Source organism: Melanerpes formicivorus, unplaced genomic scaffold (assembly GCF_026170545.1).
Source record: "Melanerpes formicivorus ecotype bairdi unplaced genomic scaffold, bMelFor1.0.p_v2 SCAF_70, whole genome shotgun sequence".
Lineage (NCBI taxonomy): Eukaryota > Metazoa > Chordata > Aves > Piciformes > Picidae > Melanerpes > Melanerpes formicivorus.
This window is the reverse complement of record NW_027142422.1, coordinates 2,094,570-2,121,263: the sequence shown is the minus strand read 5'-3', so window position 1 is coordinate 2,121,263 and position 26,694 is coordinate 2,094,570. Positions and strand designations below refer to the sequence as shown.

The 26,694-nt window shown below is 47.2% G+C and overlaps 1 protein-coding gene across 2 annotated transcripts in view; it reads right to left on the bottom strand.

The window, feature by feature from the left end:
* Positions 1-20,416, bottom strand: part of ARHGAP6 (Rho GTPase activating protein 6) — a 253,876-nt gene extending 233,460 nt beyond the window's left edge. Inside the window, exon 1 of one of the 2 annotated variants that reach the window (XM_068163138.1) lies at positions 19,882-20,416. In XM_068163138.1, coding sequence (XP_068019239.1) covers positions 19,882-20,373 — 492 coding nt within the window. In that variant the 5' untranslated portion in view covers positions 20,374-20,416. Of the gene's footprint in view, positions 1-9,189; positions 9,209-19,881 lie in introns of those variants that run through there. The other variant, XM_068163140.1, reaches the window with a different exon arrangement.
* Between the last annotated feature and the right edge of the window lie 6,278 nt (positions 20,417-26,694).

Sequence of the window (26,694 nt, the reverse complement as noted above, 5' to 3'; positions counted from 1 at the left end):
TGTTCAGTAGCCTAGCTCAGGAAGTTAAACCTCCAAAGTAAAGTTCTCTCCATGTATGGCTTGTGTTCCTTGTTTACATTGCACTCTGCCTTCAGAGAGACAAGGCCAGTGGAGTTCCAGCTCTTCAGCACCAGAGCTATGTTATTGTGCATGGGTTTCCAATACTAACAACATCACTTGTGCCCAAAATAGAACTGTTAAATGAAATTAGGAAAAATGCTTCGTGTTTGCAGCAGCAACACAGCTACTCACAGTGCCTCAAACACCCTGCTCACACTCTGAACAACTGAATTGGAAGCCAAACTGCGTAATTCTGTCTCCCTTAAGAAAGCCGAGATTTGCCATACCAAATGGCACAAGTGAGTATCAACTACAAATCACATCTGTTGTACTGATCTGGTTATTTTTAAGTCTACAAACGTGAAGTTTAACTCTTTGAGGACAAAGTCACGTTTCTGAGTGTTGAAACGGCTTTCACTGGGCTGTAGAAGCAGTGGCACAGGAAGGGGGCACACATGTAGGTCACTCTGAAGGATGCTTTCATGTGTCTAGTCACAGAACAATGTTGGGCATGGCTAGTTTAGCCTGTTGGAGGTTAATGTTAATCAGAAACTCAGCAGCAAGGGAGAAAAAAAACATCTTCTCTCTTTCCTAGAAAAGCTAGGAATAAACCCCCAAATTCTGTGTTCTCCCCATGGGAAAGTTCATGAGAAGTCTTCAAGTGTGCTTTATGCTACAGGAAATCTAGTTACACCAAATGCTGATGCTCTTGTGTGCTTCATCCAGGATGTTTCAGGTCATGAAACAGACATCACTTAGCTAAATACTACACTCATTTCCACAGGACAAACCAGAGCAATGCTTTCAAACCAAAGCTAATCCTAGCCAAATGGAAATGTAATCTGTGTGAATAAATAAGAAGAAAAAAGAAGAGCAAAGCCAAAGAATAAGAAGCCCTTCTCAGGGCTGTGTGTCGGGGCTAGCTGCGTGTCTAAGACTGAGGTTGCATCATTTATACACCATGTGCTGAAGGAGACAAACTGTGCCCTGTAAGGCAACGTGGACAAAGACCTTGGGATGAAAGCCTCCACGGGTTAAACTCTGATCTTCTGCTTGCTGGAGAGTGCTCTGAGAAGTTACTGCACATCCATCCAGAACATTTCAACTGGCTGCAGTGGAGCCCACAGTTACATTGCAACTATTCCTACTATAGAGTAGACTTTATGGATACTGCAGGAGTCACCTGCAATACTCAGAGCTTCATCTCTACCACAAAACCTTCCCACTGTGTAACTTAAAGATAACACATCTGGTACATACAGTGAGATTAAAAAGCACAGGGGGTATTCCCAGCACTGAGGTACCTGGGTATGTGTTGCTCTGCAATGCCACCTGTGCTTAATGCAATGGCTACGGACCCTGGCCTGCCCTGCTTGCTGTCATCTCCCTGTCACTGGAGATTAACTCCTGCCATGGCATGATGGCTGCTCCCAGGAGTATTCTGGCATCTTTCAGATGGAAATAGCTGCATTAAGAGAGTGCAGGGCTGGAACATAACCTGGCAGACTGAAACTTAACAAACCATCTGTCCCAGAAGCTGCTCTGCTGGCTGCGTGGAGCAGTGCTGTGCTGACTGGAGCAGCCCATGAGCAGCTAGGATAGGGACTTCTGCATCCTGGCAAGCCACAGAGAGATGATCACAAGTGAGCAGCAAAACCCTATTTCGTTGTCAGATATCCCAAAGCATCCTGGGCTTACACTCAAAGACACTGCACCCCACAGACTACAGACATCCCCCGTGCCTGCTCTGAGCACCTCTCTCTTCAAAGATCCTAAGCAACCACAGATGTGTCAGATTTCTTCCACCAAGCAAAGTTCATGCACTGGCGAGTCCTGAAGTTGTCTGAGTGTCAGAATCTGGAAAACCATCTTGGCCTGGCACATTTGGAAGAGAGCTCCCTCTGCTACCAGGCATTGTTTATCTCAGCTTACATCCTGCCAGCACTGGCACTGCATGTGTCTTACTCCCTCAGTTACAAGAGGCAGGGATTTGGGTTGGGTGGGTTTTTTAATATTGACCTTGTGTAACTTCACTAAAAACTGCCCCAAATAATATTTGAAGGCCAACAGAATAACTCATTGATTAAATACCTATGTGAAAAGACTAGGGCTGCCCTTTATGCTTAGCAGCAATAAAGATCCTGAGAGGTAATATTCGGCTGTCAGCGCTGCTGCAGCCTGTACCGGATTCCAAAGACGCCTGTAACCAAAGCCTCTTTCAAGCACAGCCTGGGTTAAATAAACAAAGACCAGTCATGACTGCAGCAAGCAACAGTGCTCAGCTGAGTTCAGTCACTGCATATCCAAAGGTCTTGCTGGATGAATATTCAAACAATGCATTCAGCCTCATGACCTTGGACTCTGCTAAAGAAAATTCCAGGAGACCTCGGAGGTCTGGTTCTCCGCGACCTCGCTGGGAAGGGAACGTAGAGATTGGTGACCTGAAAGTGTAACACAACAATCTGGAAGAAAATATAAACCATATTGAACAAGAGTTGTGGAAAAGGTAAATAACTACAAACAGCACTACAGCAACTTTGACAGATATCAAAACCACAGCAGGGGCAGAAGAGGAGGGGAAAGGAAGAACATGAAATTGTGATATCAAATGACAACACATAACATGCCAAAGAAAAACTCTGTCAGAAAGGGATGCAAAGCTCTGAGCACATACTGTGAGATTGTGCTGCTGCAGCCAAACAGGGGACCAAACCAAATGAGAAAATAAGCCAAGGGTTGACAGTACTCCGTACTGGGAAGGGCTGTAATGCTTAACATGTCCTTCAAGCACACTCATCATCTAGAAGTATGAAATACTACAGAGTGTTCTTTCCTTAGTAGCCAAATGCAGAGATTGTGCAAAGCTCTCACTTAAAACAAAGCAAACCCTTCTTCCAACATTTGATATCCATGCTTACCTTAGCCCTTGACAGTCCAAAGCCAACAAGGGAAGCTTTCCCTTCGTTTTCAGTTGCTGCATACACAGACAACTGCAACCTCTTGCTAGATGAGCACAAGAATGACAAGTTCATTAATTTGTATCCTCCAGAGCACATAGGCTGTGGCCTCATGGGATACTAAGACAAAAATTTTATCCATACTAGCTGCTTAGTGTGCACAGTAGTAAGTCATGAACCCAAAGAAGAGCTTCCTCCAGCACCACTTCTCCCTGCAGTCCCTGCTGGCCCAGAGGAGCTGTTTCACAAATGCACTACGGGCAGACTAGTGAGCCACAGCTACAGAAATGCTTCTTCATTCCCAGCACCCAGAGACACTCTTCCTTCACTTTATTTATGGATAGTGAGCAGTGGCCTCCTCAGCCCAATGCCAGCTGACTCAGAAGGGTTTAGGGGGAAGCTGTGTGGTGCAGCAGACACGCTGGAGGGAAGGGAGGCCATCCAGAGGGACCTTGACAGGCTGGAGAGGTGGGCACAGGCCAACCTCATGAAGTTCAATAAGAGCAAGTGCAGGGTCCTGCATCTGGGTCGAGGCAATCCCAGGCACAAATACAGGCTGGGCAGTGACTGGCTGGAGGGTAGCCCTGAGGAGAGAGACTTGGGGGTGCTGGTGGACAAAAAGCTCAACATGAGCTCTCAGTGTGCACTTGCAGCCCGCAAAGCCAATCAGGTCCTGGGCTGCATCAGGAGAAGTGTGGCCAGCAGGTCGAGGGAGGTGATCCTCCCCCTCTACTCAGCCCTGGTGAGACCCCACCTGGAGTACTGTGTCCAGTTCTGGAGCCCCTATTACAAGAGGGATGTGGAGGTGCTGGAACGTGTCCAGAGAAGGGCCACAAGGATGATCAGAGGGCTGGAGCACCTCTCCTGTGAGGACAGACTGAAGGAGTTGGGGCTGTACAGTCTGCAGAAGAGAAGGCTCCGAGGTGACCTAATTGTCGCCTTCCAGTATCTGAAGGGGGCCTACAGGAAGGCTGGGGAAGGACTTCTCAGGATATCAGGTAGTGATAGGACTAGGGGGAATGGAATGAAGCTGGAGGTGGGGAGATTCAGGCTGGATGTGAGGAGGAGGTTCTTCACCATGAGAGTGGTGAAACCCTGGAATGGGTTGTCCAGGGAGGTGGTCGAGGCCCCGTCCCTGGGGGTGTTTAAGAGCAGGCTGGATGAGGCTCTGTCCAGCCTGATCTAGTGTGGGGTGTCCCTGCCCATGGCAGGGGGGTTGGAACTAGATGATCCTTGTGGTCCCTTCCAACCCTGAATGAAACTATGAAACCATGAAACTATGAATTGACAATGCTGAGCATATGGGACTCAGATAACTGATACCCAGGACACAGCATTGCATGGATTTTTCATCACATTCATCCCTGCTACTTCCTTGCTACTTCAAGGCTGACCTGGGTATGAACACATAAGTCACTCACTTGCTCTGAGATTACATCTTAAGCCTGGGGTGCTCCTAGCCATTTGCTAAAAGAATAACGCACGGTCATGACACATTCTGGAATAAGAGAAAGTAAGACACAATAGAAGACAGGGCCCAAGGAAAAGGAAAATGCACAAAAGCTGCATGATGATCTTTGGCATTCCATCATTAGAGTGGAAGGCTGTTATCAAACTAACACCCATGCTTACTCTTTCCCAAAATACATTGATAGCTGAAGATGAGAAAAAGCAGAAATAATGAGGGCCAGGTATAGTTTGCACCCAAGGGTTCTGAACAATAGAGGAATAGGTGACTGACATTATGGAGAACTAAGTGTTTTAAGCATTTCACTTTTAAACAGATCTATTAAGACAAGCAAACTTGTTAGAACTCAGCTACAGACAGCATATGGCATCCTTATTATCTCCCTCCCCCAAAAAAACTCAAAAGAATGAACAGTACACCTCTAAAATCTCTTTGAGTTTTCTCATTGTATCAAAAGAATTGATGCTAAATTCCAACAGTACCTATCTGCTGACAAAGTTTACAAGGAAGTTAAACTTAGCAAGAGGATAAGTTTACTTACAAGGATAAGAAACTGCTTAGGGATCTTAGAGTGCACCAAAGTGATAAACCAGCAAAGCAGTTTGGTCAATCACAAACTATTTTGCTGATAATAAAGGGTATTTCATTCAGTTCAGCCCACTTCAAGAACCAGTTTGCTTAAAGGGTGAAGAACTGATTGGAAGAAACGATTTCCCCCACCCCAAATCTGTAAAAAGATGGCAGAAGAGGCTGAGACAGCTCTGAAATCTGAAAGCAATGAAAATCAAGAACAGTCCATTCAGACACCTAGGCTGTCCTGCCTGCAGATACTGTGCAGGATTTCTAACAGGTTAATGATTCCCCCAGTTTGCTTTCTCAGACATCCAGTGTACCTGATGGAGGCTCAACACACAACAGTGCATGCTGCAGCCTAATTTCATGTAAAAGCAAATCCATTCACATGCTCCAAGGTGGCTCCACAGGATGTGAACCCAAGCTCAAAAGTATGAATGATCAACTGATGTGCTTCAAAATGCACACTCCTGATTCAAATGAAAATCATAATTGTAATGTACATACAGTGTTGTTTCACTGACAGTCTGATCATTCCCTTAGCTTCAGCAGCAGAATGAGGGTTTCTATAATTCCAGTGCTTCTCATATCTAATACAGCCTAATGCAGTGCATGTAATCCATGTATTACTTAACCTTACGGCACTCATCTTTTTACCTCATAAGCTGAAGACATATCCAGGAGTAGAATATGACCATATGCTACATCCATTATTCACCATTTCTAGCAGCATGTGTATGCAATTTGTCAGTCTGAATAGCAAGAGAATTACCAGATTAAGGCAAGTATTATATTGCCCTTGACACTCAGCACACGAGACAGCCATCAACCAATACAAATTAATCTTGCAAAGAAAAGAGCTATCAAATACAATACACAAAGGTTATTAACCAAATCCCTCACTTACTAATCCATTTCAAATTTTGGATTAAGATCACTTCAGCTAACCAGCTTTACAGTGCTTTCTTCCTAAACACAGGAGAAGCCTAAGATTTAAGGCAGATAAATCTTCAGCTGAATCAGATCCATGGAGTATTTCTTCACTGACTGACCCAGGAGTGCTTTAGTGCCCTTGAGTCAATTGGTTCTTGTCCCTGCCCACAGGTAAGACCTGGGTTTGCACCAGACCTACTCCTCTTACTCCCTTGTCTCCTTGGCTCTGTGTGAAGGGAGCAAGATGCAAGCTATTGATGTGTCTCCCTAGCACATCCCTATCCAAGACACACTGTCTGCACGTCTCAGAGCTTGGACACTCAAAGCTCCTCTTCTTATGCTAGAATGGCACTGGGTAGGAGGAGCTGAAGCTGATTTACTAAACACAAGCTTAAGCAGGACTTTGGAGTAAAATACAATGTTCTGTAGCGTCCTCAGATGTGAGGCCAATAATGAATTCTTCTTTCTGTCCAGTTTTCACACGTAGCATTTGGCCTGCCAAAGCCAAATGTGGGAAACATTTTGTTCTGTATTTGAACATACCCACAGTACTCAGGCACGAGAGCACACAGCAGCACATGCATGTGCAGGGAAGACATTTGCAATGTTATAAGGGCTTAGTTCTTTTAAATCTTATCTTTTTAGCTGCATGTTTGCTCCTAACCTCAGCATGTATAGATGAAAAGATATTTTATGGAAACATCAGAAGGAGTGAAAGCCTTCAGTTCAAGGGGTACCTAAAACCAGACATCCCTGGAAAGCTGATTAGAAAGTATCAGCATAAATGCCCAGCACTTGGAGCTAAAGTCTACTTAGTCATTTGTGCTGCCCTACAGATTTTCAGTTCACAGCCCTGTTCTGTCATCCTGAACACACATGGAATGTACACTTCTGGTATCAGTTTCATGTCTTTTTCATGCTTCTCCCAGGAGCAGAGGCAGACAGATTGCAGTATTGCCTGTACATACAGACCCAATTCATGTCATGTTGAACACCACCTCAAACACGAACGTCAACTCTCTGCTTCCAAGGCATGGTAAGGCATCTAAGCAAAGGAATGCTACACCTCATACAAAAAATACTACAAGACATATTGTCACAAATGCAATCTTATTACTGTATTAGTTCTTCATTAACAATTCATTGGTTGCAAACAGTATAACAGATGTGACAATAATCACACACGTTTGGCAGCTCTTTCCCATTCAGCACGTTGGACTAAATCACATGAGCCACACTTTCTGAGTGAATGTTGCTTCCTCCTCTCACAACATGAAGATCCTCTCTATGAAGATCTGTCTAAGCCACAAAACACTGAGTCATCTAGCTGAAAAGAGAACAGTGAAGATAGAGATGTCTCAAAATTAAGTAAGACTGGGTGTAGGAAGTCTGGATGTTGGAAGGTCACATCCTACAAGTGAGATTATCAAGGGACTTGTGCAGGGACATCACCAGAGTCAGACATGTCTTTGCCTACAGAAGTAAAACACACAGCAGTGCTTCATGGGCCAGCTTAAACCATCATGCACAACAACCCAAAGCCTCCAAATGTCCTTTGTAAAAAATATGGTACCTATGAAAGTGTCAAGGGACAACAAATCAGATCCTTACCCCACTGCCACAGCTGACACTGCACTGCAGCTCCCCAGCAGGTGTTCATGTGAGATCAGGCATGGGAAGATCTAACAACTACAGTCCTCCCTACTGCAGGAAGGCAAATTAACTGAAAACACAAGCTCCAGGCACAGACAGAAACAAGCATCACCAAGCAGAGCCCTGTGCTACAACACTGCCCGAGAGGTTCCTGACCCAGTGTCAGGTTTTGGTTTATTAAACTAAACACATGTATTGAAACAGAGCATGGGCTGCATCTCCCTGCCCAAAAAAATCATGGACTGCTTTAGCCCCACAATAGGAACCAGGATGCTCTCTCCTTTTTTCAGTATCAACAGCTGTATTTCCTTCAGGAGCACCACATGACCAGCCCTCGCAGGGCAGCTAGTGGTGCAGGGATTCCCTGTGTGGATTTTCACGCTGTCACATGCCCATTTCTGTCTCTCAACCCCCTACAGTCAGAGAAGATGCTACAGATACTCTTATCACTCTGCTTTGCTGTCTCATCCCTAATTTGGGCATAATCCCACTTTAAAACAGCTATCTCACAGCTAAATATAATTTCTGTAGGCTATGTAGTTTCCAGAAATAACTAATGCTGCATCCTCCTCTCCAGCAAGGGAAACACCTAGCATCCCTTGCCAAATCCCACCCCACCTCACTGCCCTGCTCAGCAGGGCCATGTGGCACACAGACACAGCCCTCGCAGCAGGGGCTTTCCGTGCTCCTGTGTGGACTAGACATCAACTTCACAGCTCATCCACAGCTCTGATTTTTCAAACCTTGTCCCTCCCCAGTGCTGCAATAAGCCACTCTCAGGCGGCTCCTATGGACCAAGTGATCATCTGCCCACTACTTCTGTCCCACTCTTTTGGAGGAAGCCAAAAGATACAGCAGGAAACATCTGAGTTGAGCATGTTATGTAAATATATTCCTAAGAGAGTGGATGTAACCCAAATCCATAGTACCAGGGGAGGAAGACAGAAAGGGCAAAAGCTTTCTTAGCCCCTTGCAATAAGGTCTGCAGCTGATCCTTTTCCAAGCTCAGTAAATTAATGCCTCACCCAATGGTCTCAAGCACTGCCTCAGTTCTTTTAGTTCAAATATCATCTAAAAAGGTGGGAAGAACACAAGCCTTTGTAAAAAGCCCCTTCCTGGCTTTCTTGCAGGCCCTTTTCAGGTACTGCAAGGCTGCTATAAGGTCTCTCCTGAGCCTTCTTTTCTCCAGGCTGAACAGCCCCAACACTTGCAGCCTGCTCTCACAGGGCTCCAACCTTCTGATCATCTTCGTGACCAGTTGCACCACTTGAGCATCAATCACCAGTTCCTCGCTCTGAAGTTCTCTCTGGAGGCAGGTGACCTCTGACTGTTTGATCTCACAGCCACTCACATGCCTCCTTGTCTGCAAGCTCCTTAGTAAAAAGCATCTGGAAGAGCTTGGCATGGACACCAATGTCATCTGAATCAAGCATAGCGGTCCTTGGTGTGGTAGCATACACAACTCTGAACCCCACTGATTCACCACACTGAGCATTCAAACACATTTGAAGAGCCTCAGCTCCACCCATTACGACCTTCACTCACCCTGCTTTGCAGTATCCCATGTCCAGGAAACCACATCTCATAGCTGGGAGATGTTTCCTGAGAGAACAAAGAAAGAGACAGACAATAAAATGTTGATTTCTCACAGAGACTTGTACAGCACTACCAAATGGTACATCTGACCTATCACCTGGTTTTTTCTGTGTATCTGATGCAATTCCCAGCTCCAAGCTCAGGAGGAGATTTCCTTTCTTTCTTGCATACCCCTTCAGTTTTCTTCCTTCTCTCCCAGATTATTTTTATCTTTCTGATACACTCAGGAAGGTGACAAAGAAAAGAAAGTTAGAAAAGCTAAGCTCACAGGAATGCTTCTGGTGCCATCATTTTACCACAGCCACTGAATGGAGTTTGAGGCAGCACATTGTATGTCCTGCCACGAGCACAGGGCATGAAATGGAGCAGGAAGAGATTGCAGTGTTTTGCCAAACCTTCAACCTTTTGAAACTTGAAGTAACCCACCAGAGCAGATGGATCTCAACTTCAGAGCACACTCTCCTGAAGGCCAATACCTTGCAGACCTTAGGCTCCCTAATGCTGGAACATAAAAGCAGGCTTGGTTACATGAGCTGGCAGGAAACCTACCTGGCAAGCAGTTACTGAAACTTCCCTGCCAAAGTTGTGCTGAAGTTCTGAGAGAGCACCATCGAGCTGTCTCTGCCCAGCACTTGAGTTTGAGAAGGCTTTGCTTGTTGGTTTGGGGTTTTTTCTTTACTTTAGTGGCACCTTTTTAAAAACACCCCAGGTTTTTTGTGAGACTGGTGAAAAGTCTCCTTAGGAAAGGCCAAGGAGGTTTGTTGAGAAGCATGGCTGAAATGGACAATGCACTTTTGTGTATTTCATATGCTCTGCACTCTAGCATGTAGTGATCACTAATACTTCCATTTAAACTTCTAATTCTTTCCAGTCTGGTGTGGAGCAGTTTTCTATAACTCCTTTGAGAAGGGTTAAAGAGCATCTGTCTCACTCCTGAAAGCAAGACAGGAGAGCACAGAAATGTATGTGCTCAGACTTCAGGCAGAGAAAAGAGTAAGCAGCATTTTGGACCAGAGCATTTTCAAATACACCAATTCACTAATGTAAATCTAACTCATTAGCCTAGTAAAAAGTTGCTTTAAAATGCTCCACACAGACTGACTGCTAGTTATATCACATTCCCCTGGTGAATGCAGAGCTAAGGCACATTATCCCTGCAAAAAGTAAAACTTCTAACTGTGTTTAAGTAATTAATTTGACCACTTGATCCTCCCAGCTGGCTATGGGCTGGTGCCCAATCTCTCACAAAGTCCACTTTGTGCAGCACTTGTAAATATGCTGTCCCCTTCCAAAGGACCTGTGAGATGTGTCCCCACAGCACACTGCTACAAGAGCTGTCACTAAATGCAGACACAAGAACACATGCTGGAGAAACAGTGGTGGAACAGTGAGCACAAAGCACACCAGATTTTGTCAGCAGGAACATTATGAAATAGCCACAAGACAGCTCAACCATGTTGTTCTAATTTATGACAGAGCAGATAGGGTCTGATTTTGGAGCATGACAATGTACTCTATTCCAGTCTCTTTTACACCACCACCCCCTTCAAACAGAATACACAGTACAGAGTTAAGCAGGTTGGAAAGGACCTTTGAGATCAAGTCCAACCTATCACCCAACACCATCTGATCAACTAACCCATGGCACCAAGTGCCTCATCCAGTCTCTTTTTAAACACCTTCAGGGATGGTGACTCCACCACCTCCCTGGGCAGCACATCCCAATGGCCAATCTCTCTTTCTATGAAGAACTTTTTCCTAGCATCCAGCCTGAACCTCCCCTGGCACAGCTTGAGACTGTGTCCTCTTGTTCTGTCACAGGTTGCCTGGGAGGAGACCAGCCCCCACCTGGCTACAACCTCCCTTCAGGTAGTTGTAGAGAGCAAGAAGGTCTCCCCTGAGCCTCCTCCTCTCCAGGCTAAGCAACCCCAGCTCCCTCAGCCTCTCCTCACAGGGCTGTGCTCCAAACCCTTCCCCAGCTTTGTTGCCCTTCTCTGGACACCTTCCAGCATCTCAGCATCTTTTCTAAACTCATCCACATTAAATTAACAGCTAAACAAAATACCTGACTTCCAACCAGGACTCAGCCTTCCTGCACGTACACACATTTACAGAAGAAATTCTGCTAACGAGATTGAGATTAAAATCCTGCCCAGAATCCTTTTACAACTGAGGAGCAGGTAAAAGAGGAGGATTTAAGAAGGATCAATCCGAGATCCATGTGATCAAAACAATAAAATATGAGCAGGTATAGCAGATGCATTAGTCCATGTTCTTTAGCTTTAAATTCTCCCATTCCATGGAAGCCTCAGAGCCTGACAGAGTGCATGAAGAAACAACTGCCTGTCTTCTGAGCACAGGGGATGGCGAGGTCTCCTGAACGCTTTGCCCAAAGACTCTACCGTGCCCAAACTCTTGTGGGAATACAGTTTAGAAAGGTTTATTCAGTAAATTAAAAGAAATACCTCCTACAGGAAGCAAAAGACATAACAGAATGAAAAACATTTCCTGGAGGAGAAGTATTTTTAGACTTCTACAGAGGGAGGCAAATGCAAACTGAACAGCGTACTGCCAACTGGTTTCTCACCACATTACTCTCAGTAGGGTGCAATTCAACTGAAATTACCCTTTAGAGAGAAAAAAAGGAGAGTGCTGAAAAGCTATCTTGCCACCTTACTGCAGGAAAGCTGCCTTGCCACCTTTCTGCAGGAAAGCTCTCTTGCCACCTTACTGCAGGAAAGCTCTCTTGCCACCTTACTGCAGGAAAGCTGCCTTGCCACCTTACTGCAGGGGCAGGAAGTAAAAGGATAAAGAAACTGAAACTTGACAATAGCAACAGAAAGGTTCTATTAGTCTCCCTTTGACACCACCAGTTATGCTGCCTCGGTGGAGGTACAGTCTCATCACTGAAAACCAAACCCAGGAAGCCAGCCACTTGCAGAAGCATGACCCTGAGATCACTTTTGCATTGCTTCAATCAGACTAAAAAACCTGAACCTTTCATTTATTAGCACAGTGTCTATCACACTCTATACTTGGTTGCTTTAGCTGTCTGAGGTGTTGGGTATTAGGTAATAGTTTGGGCTTGATGATCTCTGAGGTCTTTTCCAACCTGGCTGATTCTATGATTCTGCAAAAGCAGGTCACCTTGTCATACAAGAAGATGAGGCTCATCAAGCAGGACCTGCCCTTCATGAACCCGTACTGACCAGGCCTGAGCATCTGCTTGCCCTGACCATGCTTCATAATGGCACTCAAGATGATCTGCACCATGACATCGAGGTCACAACGACAGGTCTGTAGCTCATCAGATCCTCCTCCTGGCCTTTCTTGCAGATGGGGAGTCACATTTGCCAGTCTCCAGTTGGCTGGGACCTCCTTGGTTAACCAGGAGTGCTGGTAAATGATGGAAAGTGGCTTAATGAGCATTTCTGCTGCCTCCCTGAGTACCCTGGGATGTACACCACCCAGCCCCATAGACTTATGTGTCTATGTGGTGTAGCAGGTCATGAACCATCTCTTTTTGGACTATGGGGGCTTCATTCTGCTCCCCATCCCTATCTTCCAACTCAGGGGGCTGGGTATCCAGTGAAGAACTGGTCTTGCTGCTAGAGACTAAGGCAAAGAAGGTATTGAGCACCTCAGCCTTTTCCTCGTCCTTGACCACTACGCTCCCCATTGCATCCAACAAAGGACAGAGATTCTCCTTAGGTGCACCCTCACTAAATACAACGCTCAAAAATGTCTTTTCAACACTCTCAGAGTCCTCATGGATACAGTACATAAGAACATCTTTCTTTTCAGAGGATACAGAAGAAACTGACTGAGAAGACCTTGAAAATACAGTTCTGGTTTCACAACGTAGGAGGCTGATGCAAGCTTTTCACATCGCCAGGACTGCGAGGATGATGACCCAGGAATGAGAGCTTTAGGGTGGGAAACTGATGTTTGTTTTTATGAGCCAGAGCCACAGTACCTAACCTAATTAGCTCAAAAAACATGAACATGTGGTACTAAACATCTGGTTCTAGTGTGACAATGTAGCAAGTGTCAGCACGGGAAGCTCATCAGATGTTTTAAAAACACTCCTAACTCTCCCAGGCATTTAGTAACTCCTTGCTGACGGTCAGGGTGGAACAGACATAACTTGAAACAGCCAGTCTGTACACATCTAGGACAAGCCTGTACATACATTTGTCTTGATATACATTATTGCTACAGGAGAAGAACAGACAAAATAGACATTATTTTGACCAAACATCTTGAAAATCTGCACAAAAGAATAGTTACAAAAGTTTTAAGGACAGGTGAAGCAAGCAAAATTCCTAGGACTGGATACTAACTAGAGGCTTTGATGATTATCCTACCTGATACTCTGTATTCACTGGTAGCATCCACTCACCAAAAGCAGAGCACTCACTTCAGGACGCAGTCAGATTGCAGTCTGAAAGATCAACACTCTGCCAGACTGGATGGTGAGTTGCAATAGCATATTCCAGTGAAGTCTGAGTCTTGCCCTTATCTCCTTATTGCCCTCCTTCCAGCTTCCATAAACTGGATGGATTATTTGCCCTCTTGTCCTACTATCCAGAGACTTAGTGAAGTTAAACACCAGTGTAACCCAGGATGTACAGAAAACATCAGCTTCATTCCAGTCACCCTTATGTTCTCAAATACTACATCACATAGCCAGGAAATCAAATACAAGCACCACTGTGTCATGTGTAATGAGACTAAGGTAGTGCTGCCACTATAAACTTCATTTTCATTGCCATTTTACATTAAGATTGCAACTCTGACACTAGTTACTGCTCTGATCCAGTTACTACTACACCATTGTAAGTGTTCAGCCCTCTTTGCTCAGAGTTCCTTGCTGGTTTCCATTATGATATTTACATCTGGAAGGAAAAAATAATCCCCCAAAACATGCTTAACACTTGCCTGCTTCTACAGCCACGACACTGCAGAGGAGTGAAGAGAAACAAGTTCTCCACCTGCAAATTGTCACAATTGAAGCTCTTGTCACACAAGAGACTCTGCAAAGCTAAACACACTGCAACTCCAGCATTGTGGGTTCTTGATATTTTAGAGACTGCTTAAAATGACTTTTCAGTCTCATCCCTATTATTTTCACAAGTTCCTTTCCTATTACATAAGCAATGCACACTCAGGAAGATTCTCTCTGCCTTAGCTGTTAGCTCCCATATTGTTACCAAGTGCCTTCAAGACACAGTTTAGTTGGGAATGTTGAATATATTTAGTTACTTCAAATAGCATTTCTCTCCATACAAGCCCTACAACATTTCTGCCCACCAAATTCTGCAGTTAGAGAAGTCTTACAGCACTGAATAAGATGAACTTGGGCTGAAGCAATAAACACAAGCCAAGGCAGAAGTAACTAAAACGTGAGGCCAAGCTCTCAGAGAAGACAAAGCCTGTAAGACTGCAGCAACTGGAGGGCAATAAATATGACACTGCCACAAGAGACTAAATGTTGAGGAGGTATGCCATTAAAATATTTGCATGTATGGTGTTTAAGCAGTTCATTGGGGAGTACTGACCTTTAGATGATGAGAACTGCTGCAGCCTTCAGCAGTACAGTAGAGCCTTATCCCCAGCTACAAGTGCAGCAGCTTTTGGTTTTACACCTCAAAAGCTTCAGCTCAACCACTGGTTTGACAAACGTGGTATCACATCATCACCACTTGGAACTGTAATGCCTTTGCTTATGTATCTCATGCTAGATCTCTTGAAAGTGACACAGCATGTGTACTTCTATTTTGTGTTCTCTTCAAGCATCCTGACAAGGGAGAAGCCAGCCTTCTTCCTCTCTCTTCTGGAGGTAACCCACAATTGTCAGAGCATAGATCAATCACTGCTTACAAGTTGAACAGAAGAAGGAATACTCTAGAAAAGCTCTCCCTCATCTAAATTTACAATGAACAGAGTCTGCTCCTGCAACCTTGATTGTGCAATCATTCCTTCTCTCTCAGACATAAGTTGTCTTGCTAACCTCAAAGAAAACTCCCCATTTGAAGCACCCAAAGGTAATTCTTCCAAGTGGGAACATCACCTCTTGCTTTGATCAGTTCTTAAGAATTTTGCTTTACCCTTCATGTCTGAAAGTATTGTTTTAAGTATGCCCTTCCACCAGCATGGTTTGGAAAAAAGCACTGCCTGTAACAAAGCTTCTGCTAGAAGTAAGCCAGCCACTCCCAACAGGTGGAAACTTTGGCAAGCAAGGAGATACAGGAAGAGGAAATCCAAGACTGCCTTCCAAGAGGATTTAAACTGTTAAAACATCAAGCGAGTAAACTGATGGAGGCTGACCTCTCAAGGCACCTATCAGCTGAAACTTGCAGGGCAAGTGTTCACTACTTCCTAAACTATCACTCTGTAAAACTCCAACAGAAGTTATAAAACAATTCAGCTGAATGAATGATGTTCCTTGAACAGCTCCAACTTGGCCAATCCAAAGCTCAGGAGACACAAAGATGGCTCCTGGATCCTCCCCCAAAACCTGGGAAAGAACCAGGGTGACCTTCCCTCTCACAGCATGGGAAACCCCTTGCCATGTCATGCCCAACAGAAAGCCTCCCTGGGCAAGCAATCAGGTTGGTTGCAGGTTGCACCAGGAGGTAGCAAAAGCACAGAAGGGCTGTGCCAACCACTCACAGCACCCCAACAGCACTGAGGAGCAAGTAGCAAACTCACAATGGTGACTCCTGCTTCCCTGTGGCCACACACACAAACAGGAAGGCAGCAGATACTATGCAGCCATTGCTTCAAAACAGCTCTTCCCCAAAAATGCACATTAGCTGAGGAAGTTAAGGTTCAGTTAGCCAGCAACACACAGAGTATGACAGACAAGCAGTAAGGCCATATATGTTTAAGCACGTTTATCACAACAAAGAGATTGTTCAGATACACTGACATGGTTTGCCACACCTGTTATACATGCTGTGACTTTCCATTGCTGCCTTTAGGACAGAAAAATAAGCTGAAGAATTAACACAACCTGAGACTTCACACAGATCTATCCATTCTAAGCTATTTGGGACTTTTTTCCCCTGGCAATCATATCACAGTCAGTCACTAAAATACTTGCATTCTTCACTTGTATACGACTACTCCCATGGTTCAGAACAAATACATGGCTAACTGGGGCCAGAATCAAGGCCTCAAGGTATCTCTACATATTTTCACCACTTTTTTCCATGATGCTTAGTTTACTTAGAGCATCACTTAACCTTATGAAACACCTGATGAAAGCACAACAGTCGTAACAGGCTTAATTTTGTAAGTGAAAGAGAATTTTCTTTCAGGTAAATGGCTTAAAGGGGCAGTTGGGATCTGATGGGAATTGAGGATGACTGCTTATTTCCTGTGTAAAAAGACCTGTTGGCTTTGCCCCACTGGAACCACTGGAAACATCACTGATTTCCACAGACCAGGGAACAGGCTTCTGATTTAAGCAGCTTATACACAAAGAGATAATAGAGAGTGGAAAGAATGCTCGTCAGTGAAGTAAAGCTCTACTAAAAATAATCTTTGCAGCTGTAAAATAGTCTTGTGAATAAAACTAATTGTTGTTAAAGAAGAGCCAGATGACCTGGGAGTAAGAGACACCTCTGTCAAATAATGCTTCACATTCAAAAAGCTGTGAATCCAAGAGGACAGCCCTAACACCTCCTCTGTGTAAAGCCTTTAGATGTGGCCTGCTGCTGAGACTGGAAATCCCCTCTGCACTCTGGCATCCTTCAACAAAACATTTATGAATAATGTCAGCTGAGCAGCAATGCTTCTCTCCACAGGCCAGTAGGCAGAGTTGTGGCATAAAATGCTGAGGTCAAAGAGCTACAACTATAAATACACATTTTGGCCTTACGGAGATCACCTGGTAAGGGAACACCAAGTGAATACTAAAACCTGGCTACAGCTGGGCCAGGTGCTCCCAACCCTGCAGCACTGGGCTGCTCAAGAACGGGATTCACACAGTTCATGCACCTGGTGACCCTTCCAGTCTGGTACTCTATGATTCAATGTGCAGTTGTTTAAATACAGCTCTAAATCGTTCATACCTGTGCTTGCTGATACCCACAACTAAGTCAGCATGTGCAGAACACCTTGGAAATCGAAGCTGAAACCAGAAGGTATCAGGTTACATGGCAACTGACAGGCAGTGCCACAAACTCACAGTGATAGTCTTAACCCTCCACGGGAGTCCAGCTTCAGGTGCCATACACCTTGCTTCTGTAGTGCAGTGCCACCACCGTGACTGCTGGGCCAGCAACTGCAGTTACAACAGAACTGCCTGGAGAAAAGGAGGCTGAGGGGGAGAGTCCTTATTGCTCTCTGCAGCTGAGAGACCTCTGAAAGAAGGTTGGAGCGAGGTGGGGGTCAGTCTCTTCTCCCAGGTAAAAAGTGATAGGACAAGAGAAAATGGCCTCAGGTTGCACCAGGGGAGGTTTAGATTGGGTATTTGGGAAAAGTTCTTCTGCAAAAGGGCTGTGTCAAGCGTTGAAAGAGGCTTCCCAGGGAAGTCAGGCAACCACCCCTGAAGGCATGAAAGATGTGTAGATGTGTGATTTAGCAGTGGACACGGCAGCACTAAGTTTGTGACTGGACTCAATCTTAAAGGTCTTTTACAACCCAAATGATTCTATGACACCAGTGCCCAACTCAGAGCTCATGGCCCAGCCAGCTGCCCAGCCCATGGGGACCTGGCACAAGGATGAGGCTGTTCCCTTGTCCTGACAGCACTGGGCTAAAGCCATCCCAAAGTTGTTCTCTTACAAAAGAACCGCACGTGAGGGCTTTCTCCTCACCTAGAGGTGATGGCTTTTTCTCAACTACACTGGCACATACGTCTCAGTTGCTCTAGAAATCAGGCCTCACCCACAGGCAGAATGCCTCCAAAATACAAGAGCACACTTTTTTTGTGTAAACCACCATTTCTTAAAAGGAAGAAAGTCATCTGCTCAGGTTCAAATGCCAAGTACCAGCAATTTGTCAGAGAACAGCACAGTAGCATCACGTGAGCCTGCAGAGTCAAAATTAACTGCACATCACTGGCTTGACTACTCAGAAATGACAGATACACACCACAGCAGGAATAAAAACTAATGACTTTTTAATTTGCAGTCTGAAGAGGTGCTGTGCTGCACGGCTTGATCACGGAGAGAGCTGAACAACATGCCCCAAGTGTCCCACATCTTCATACAGATTCAGTGAAAGTAAGGAGAGCCACTTAACATCTGCAGATCAGAGACCATGCTCTGAGCCTTGGACCCAGTCAGGCAACCCTACACAGCAGCTCTTACATCTCTAATATTTTCTGATGTTCCTTATCAAGCTGTGAGTGGATAAGCAAACAACTTACCCTTAATTAGTGTGAGATTCTAAAGGTCATTACTCGCTGTCTCACTGGAGTACTTTGTCACACTGCAGTTCTTTGAAATCATGACTTTTTGACCGTCTTAACATTCAAGAACCAAGATGAAATATTCCTAAGTGTAACTCCTGATCACAAGCCTTAAGCCATTTCTGAAAACTGCTACAAGCCTTCATTGCCTCTTTCAACATTGGCCAGCTTCATGCCTGAAGTCACCGCTCAAGCGCTGACACTCCCCCCTAGCCGGCAGATGTTGACAGCTCTCATACCCCCAGCTAACAGGAGGATGTGAAGGCTCACTCAGGGTGAGAAGCAGCCTTTGCCTTTAAAAAATGCTTTTGGTGACCTTGTGCCATCATGTTGTCTCGCCTGGCTTTGGATCCCTGCAAGGACTCCTGCATCCCACCAAACCAAGGGGGCTGTTCTGCTCACACAGCTAATTAGTACTGGCTATGCACAATAAATATATCTTAAATCGAAATGGAAATAAAAGGAGAAGGCTGCCTTCTGACCTCAACCCAAAAGCTCCAGGAGGCACCACTAAACCCCATAGCCATACACAGGGCAAAGAATTGCATCCAAAAAGACGTTTCTCCTGCTGCTACAAAGGGCTATGCATAACCACCTGGAGGAGCAATAGGTGTCGAGAAACAATGCCACGTTCTCTGAATACAATCATCCACACCGTACAGTATCTGCAGCCCAACCTCCACAACAGCCAAGCAAAACGAATAAATATTTGCATTGCAGAGTTGGATTTGTCTTGGATTACTATCGCTCCTCATGTGGTTTTGACACGTGTGAGTGGTCAAATAAATCACGGCTCGCTGGGCGTGCATATTAAAAATACTTTGTCTATCTCGTTAGAAGCCATCGCATATTTCAGTTTATGAGGTGTGAAACTGGGAGGGGAAGGTTTTACATGCTCGGAACAACTATTACACGGCGCCTCTCCAGGAAACATCAAACACCGCCGCCATCCCCACCAGCGCCGCAGACCCCCGCGCACGGCCCTAACGCTTCTGCCCGTTTTCCACGACGACCTCGACGGCACTACAGTCGCAGCCGGCGGAGGGGCGTCCGGCTCTCCCACGGCCACCACCGCCCCGTGGAGCCGCCCCGACCCGGTGCCCCTTGCCCGCAGACTCGGAGGGGCCACCCCGCTGGTGCGGACGGGCGGCACCGGAGCACGCCGGAGGCGAAGGCGGCGCGACGGGTGCCCGTCCCCTGGAGGCGGGCGGGCTTACCTCGGATTTCCACACGACGTAGGCGGCAGGGCGAGGCTCGGGCGACGAAGGCTGCCCCTTCCTCTGCTGCAACCAGCGCCGGGGCGAGGAGAAGATGCTGCTGCCGGGGCCGGCAGGGCCGCTCAGAGCCGAGGCGGACGGGGTGCGCGCCAGGAAGGGCAGCTCGTAGCCGGGGCTCCGCTTCCCGCGGGGGTTCTCCTCGTCGAAGAGCGCACTGCCCGGCGGCGACCGCTCCAGCGGGGTGCAGGGGGTGGAGAAGGAGACGCCAGGGGGCGGCGGGGCACCCCTAGGAGCGCGGCGCTCCCCGGGGGGACTGCCGGCGGCCCGCGCCCGAAGCGCCCTGCCCGCGTCTCCGCCGTCCTCCCGGCCGCAGCCGATGATGGCGGGGTCGAGGCTGCGCGTCTGGCGGAGCCTCCGCTTGGAAAGGCTCGGGGCGGCAGCGGCCGGGGAGGAGCAGGAGAAGACGCTGCTCAGCAGGCTCTGTGCCGACATCGCGGCGGCCGCTGCCCCGGGCACGGCGGGGACGGCCGGGGGTCCTGATCTCTAGCTGCCTCTTGCCTCCGGCTCCAGCCACGGCAACACAGAAGGGAGCGATTCTCCGCGCGTCCTCCTCTCCCGGGCTCAGCCCCCGGCGGCGCAACCCGACGGTGGCACCGAGGGGCTCATGGCGGCGTCCGGCGTTGGGGCTGCTCCGGAGCTGCCGCCGCTGCGGTCACTTTGCTGCGAGGGAAGGGGAAAAAAAGTTACGAGAGAAAAAAGGGGAGGGAAAGAGGCAGCAGCGGAGCTTTTATCTCAGCTGATGCAGCCTGCCAGAGTCACTCCCCCCACGGCTGCGATGCGCACGGGAGCCGCTTGTCGCTCCCCCCACCCTCATCCCACCTCGTCGGGTCTGCGGGTAGCAGGACCCTTCTGCCGCCCTCTGAGCTGGGGAGAGCTGGTCTTTGCGGGACTCCCACGTCGGGGGCGCTTCGTCAGGCTGCGAGGGCACCGGGGCTGCGGCTCCCGGGCGCTGGCCGGGGTGGCCCCCGACAGGGCGCAGCGGCCGCACTGGCACTGCAACGGCGTTTTGGGGAGGGATCGAGCAGCGAGGGAGTTGTTTTTCGGTGCAATCATGCCGGAGGCAACGCTGAGTCCAGCACCGTGTCCACGTCTCTCTGGTGAGCGGCAGGAGCTGGCTGTGGGATCCCTATATGCTCCCCGGCTGCCTGGCGGGTAACGGGTGCCCTTCAGGGAGAACTTAAGCCATTGGAGGACCGGGAGGTGATTCAGGCCATCCAGCACGGAATTACTTGGGGCAGGTCTTGCCTGACTAACCTTGTGGCTTTGCATGACAAAGTGACTGTATCAGTACATAAGGGACGACCTATGGATGTGATCTGGACTTCTGCAAGGCTTTGACACTGTCCCCCACAACATCCTACTTGCCAAGCTGGAGAGATACAGATTTGATGTGTGGACTGTGCAGTGAATAAGGAATTGGCTGGATGGTCACATCCAGAGGGTGGTGCTCAATGGTTTGAAGTCCAGATGGAGAGCAGTGACAAGTAGTGTCCCTCAGGGGTCTGTACTGGGATCTGTACTGTTTAATATTTTTATCAATGACCTAGTGAGATTGAATGCACCAGCAGCAAGTTTGCAGATGACTCCAAGGTGTGTGGTGTTGTCGATACACCAGAGGGACCTGGACGACCTGGAGAGGTGAGCCCAGGTGAACCTCGTGAAGTTCAACAAGAGCAAGTGCAATGTTCTGCACCTGTGCTGGAAAAATCCTGGCTATCAATAGAGACTGGGGGATGAGGTGATAGAAAGCAGCCCTGTGGAAAAGGATTTTGGGGGTGCTGATGGATGAGAAGCTGGACAGGAGCAAGCAGTGTGCACTTGCAGCCCAGAAGGCAATCACATCCTGGGCTGCATCAAAAGATGTGCTGCCAACAGATCCAGAGAGGTGATACTGCCACTTTGCTCTGGTGAGACCTCACCTGGACTACTGTGTCCATGTCTGGAGCCTTCAATATAGAAAGGACATGGATCTGATAGAGAGGGTCCAGAGGAGGGCCATGAAAATGATCAGGGCATTGAAGCACCTCTGTTACAAGGACAGACTGAGGGAGCTGAGGCTGTTCAGCCTGGAGGAGGCTCCAAGGAGCCCGATAGCAGCCTTCCAGTACCTGAAGGGGGCCTACAAGAAGGATGGAGAGAAACTGTTGACCAAGGCCTGCAGTGACAGGATGAGGGGCAAAGGCTTCAAACTGGAGAAGGACAGATTTAGACTGGAGATCAGGAAGAAGTTCTTTACTATGAGGGTGATGGAACACTGGAACAGGTTGCCCAGGGAGGTGGTTGAGCCCCCTCTGAGTGCCAGTCTGAGAAGGTGGTCTTGCATATTTAACCACAACAAACACCTGCTTTGAGTGCACGCACTATTATTCCTGACAGCCTCTGCAGAACGACCCCGTGTGGATGTGAGTCCCATAGACAGCATGGATAACCCAACACCTTTCATTGCTGCAATGGAGATACAGTAGTGTCAGGAAAAAAACCCAAGGGAGTGGAACCAATGAAGCTAAGCCTCCTCAAGATAAATAGCTAGACTTGCTCAATCATCTGTAGAGACTTTGCCCACTCTCCAAGCGTTGATGAGGAAACTTAGGAGAAAAGAACAAAGTTGGGAAAGCCAAAACTTCCGAGAAACACAGCACAGAATGCACACAGAGGAATACTACTACACAGCCCCACAAAGGCAGGCAGGCAGCCAGTGACCTCCTTCCCCACCTGGAGTGGAGGAAAATAGCCTTCCAGTCCCAGGAGCTGACTCTTGCCTCCCTCTCCCAGCTGAGTTCTCACTGGAAGCAGTTCAACAATGATGTATGTCAGGTTCTTTCTGGAGGCCCCACACCATTGTTTACTTACTGTTTGAGCATTGTTAGATTGCAGCTAACCATTACCTTCACAGGTGAGTTCAGAGCTGTTGCCCTTTTGTCAGGGAAGAATACAGCCCTTACGTTTTTTAAGAGGAAAAGCAAAACATGCAAACCCAAATGGTGGTTTGTGGAGAGGGTGGAAGACACCTAGGGAGAGACAAGCTGGAAGCTCCAGTGCAAGTCTCAAATCACCCATCTCAGATTAAATCATCCTAAGATTTCAGGTTCCATCCTTCTTTTGACCTGAGAAATTACTATCTCTACAGTCTCCCCAAAAGTACTGTAGAAAACACTCCATAGTTTGAAAACCAGCCCTTGAGCACCACACTAGGGGTCTTTCTCCTCATGCTTCACTTTCTCCTCAAACCCTAGTGCAGGATTGTCTTGTCCTGCCAGTCATCCTGGAGCCTGTGGAGGTAAGTGTGCCTGGGCAGCATTTTGTAGTTTCATCAGTGAAGGGAGCAGATAGTTGTTTCCTCTGTGGCATTACATGTAAGGCTCATTGAAGAGAATCAGGAAACTGTTAAGGTTAGAAAACACCTGTGGATCAAGGTGGAGAATGGCACTCTAGCCCATCCGCTGTCAAAGGCAGGTGTTCTTTGTTTCCAAATGGCTTTGTGTTTGGTTGGATTGTGGTTGGTTGTGTTTGGTTTGTTGGTGGGGGTTTTGTTGTTGTTGTTTTGTCTGAGAAGGAGCTTTTCCCCTTTATTTCAATAAAATGTTCTATTGCCTAATTCCAAAGCCTGCTAACTCCTCCACAGTAAAGGTTGCAGCTGTTTCTGCTTAAAATTTCATTTTGCCTCCTCATTAATGGCTTCAGTAAGGTTTCACGCTTGAGACTAAAAAGAAGGTCTGAACCATAAAACAGTGATCCAAATTTGTTTCTGTGCTAGCAATTTTGTTGACAGGGACATGTCTACAACACAGTGGTGTGGCTCCAAGCATTCACTTTGATCGTCTACAAACGTAGCATTGGAACACGAAGGGGCAGGAAAACATGAGGGGAAAAGGCACAGCGTGGGGGGAATGCAGAGCTGTAATCATGTGAGAAACAGAGGAGAATCATGCCTACCTCCAAACTCTGATGGAAGTGGCTCTTGCCATTCTCGGTAAGGTGCTTCAAATTTGCCCCTCTTGGGCAAACCCAGGTGCCAGCAGCCAAGCCTGTATGTGCAAACCCACACAACCTGTCAAAGAAGACACAAGTGGTCAGGTAAGTGCCATGTTAGGGGCATGCTTCATCTTGCAAGTGACTGAATTAAGTGGGAGCAAAGCATTTTTATTTCTATCTACTTCAGTCCAGGTATTACTATTGCCCTACTAGTTTTTTCCATGAGAGCCCTCACAAAGAAGTGGAGGATAGGTTTGGTGAGATACAGACCTGGAGAATCATCCCAGCTGTGATTCAGTGAACAGAGCCAGCACATGCCTAGAGATGCTTCACTACCTGGCTGTGCTGCTGTCTGTATCTTTCAGGAACAACAGCAATAGCAGCATGTAGTGATTATTTTCTAAGTTGCTAATATTACCCCTGGTAACTACACTGTTGTGCAGCCTGGCACCACAACCCATGCAGCTAGGCTTCAGGGCTTTGGTGGGCACTGTACAAGCACAGAGCAGAGACAGTCTTGGTCCCCAAGACTTGGAATTCATCTCCAGGCGAGGTGCTGAGGCTGTGGATCAGCTCTGATGGGAAGAATCTCACATGCTCTGATGGTTGGTAGACCAAATATGAGTCATAAGAGAGCTCTGGCAGGGATGAAGGCTAACAGCATCCTGGTCTGCATCAACAGAAGCATGATACCATGGTCTGGTCATGAGGTCTGTGGTGACAGGTTGGACTCGATGATCTTTGAGGTCTCTTCCAACCTTAGTGATACTGTGATACATTGGCCACAAAGGGAAGTGATTATTTGTTTTGACACAGCATTCAACAGCCCTCATCTAGAACACTCTGCCTAGTTTGGGTGCCCTGTTAGAAGATGCCAGGCAAGTTGGACTTACTCAGCTGGGGAAGGGAAAGCTAAACCTTCCAGCACCTGCAACAGTGTTTCTAAGAGTGCAGCCAGGCTCTGCATTAAAGTGCAAAGTGAATGAACAGTGGTTATGAACCAAAACAGGCCTGCATCTAAAGGAAAAAAAACAAACAAAACACTGAGGATTTTGCACTGGAACAGGTTGAAGAATCATCATCATTGATAGAGTTCAAGACCTGACTTAACAAAGCACTGAGCAACCTTGTCATAGCAGGATGTTGGACTAGGCACCTTTCAGGGTTCCCTCCAACTTGAATGACTCTGTGGTTCTAAGCCAATACAGATTTTGGATTAAAGGCCAGAAAACCTTAGCCTTCATAAAATGTTCAGGAGTTTTGTATAAATGCCTAGCACCCTACTGACTAGCAAGCCTGCTGCATGGGCAATGTTTAGAGTGTCATTTTACCAGTGTCTGGTGTTATTAATGCCCCATGAATCTGCAACTAGAATGAGACGCCAAGCAGAATGTAAACCAAAAAGATTTTAAAACTCATCACAGTTGGACCTGTTTGGGTAGGGTTAGGGGGGGAAAACTCAGAACATGAGGGTATTCATCTCAAGAATTAAGCAAAGTCTGTTTTGTTCAGACCTTGGAACAAACCTGTGAAAATAAGGGTGAATTAGAAAGTAGGATCCTTTGCTACTTTCATTGTTTCTTTAGAACTTATTAACAACAACAAAACAAACACAGAGGAAAATGAAGCTGTTATTTTACCTCACTTTTTTCTTACACAAGAATTCATAACTTTGTGATTCAAGGGATTTGATTTTTTTGGACAAAATTTAGCTCTTCAAGATTTTCTGTGAAGATGTAAGAGCTGTCATGTTTCCTTGTGGAACTCTTGCCTGTATGACAGTGGAACTGATCTGCAGGCATTTCAGCATAGTGTTCAGAACTCCTTCCCCGGAGGAGAAGGTTCTGCATACAGAAGCATTGGTGAAAGCAGCGTGGGAGTGGGTGCATAACTTGGGTCCATGCGAGGAGCCAGCACCCAGCTTGGCTCCCACAGTATTAGACCTTCACCTTCGTGGTAACCAAGTACTGTGATTGCCTGTTTCTGTTTCTACAGGGGCCACAGTGTGTTTTGGCAGTGATCTTGATGTGTATGGCTTTGCCATGGTAACACAGAAAGTGTTTTGGCAAGACTAGGAAGGAAATTGCCTCTAGGACCGTGTGCCCTATGGGACACAGCGTGGGACTCTACAGGTTAGTCACTGAGACACCCTGAGTAGTCTTGGCCAGCGTTTGTCCAGACTGGCTTAGCTAGGGCAGAAGGATCTATGTGACAGCATCCTTTAAAAAACAACCAAACAAAAATCAAACCCGAAACGAACAGAAAAGCCCAGCAGTGACGGGATGTCATTACTCCTCCACACACTTGCAATCCTGAAGGAAGAGTAATTCCATGAATGACTTATAACGTATATGGACCGTACAGTATAGATACAGTTCTGTATCTATATAGTGTATATACACGCAACGTAATAGTGACTATGTATTTTGAGACAGAGCGTGTATCTGGTACTTTGCATGCCCAGCGTTTAAGTGCTGAGCATTACAAACCCATGCGACACGCCGGGGACCGTTCTGCCCCTGGCTTAAAGTCAGCAGCCGGCTCTTAAGGCGGCGGCAGAGCGCGCCCAGCTGCGGCAGCGGCTCCTTGCCCCGGCAGCGGCTCCTTGCCCCGGCAGCGGCTCCTTGCCCCGGCCCGTGTCACTCGCGGCAGACCCGCGCGGGACGAGAGGCAGCACCAGGGCGCGGAGCCGCTGGGCGGGGAGACAGGCCCTGCACGGCCCGGCCCCGCCTCGGCTCCGCCGCGCCGTAGCTCCGCCCCCCGCCGCGCCCCCTGCCCGAA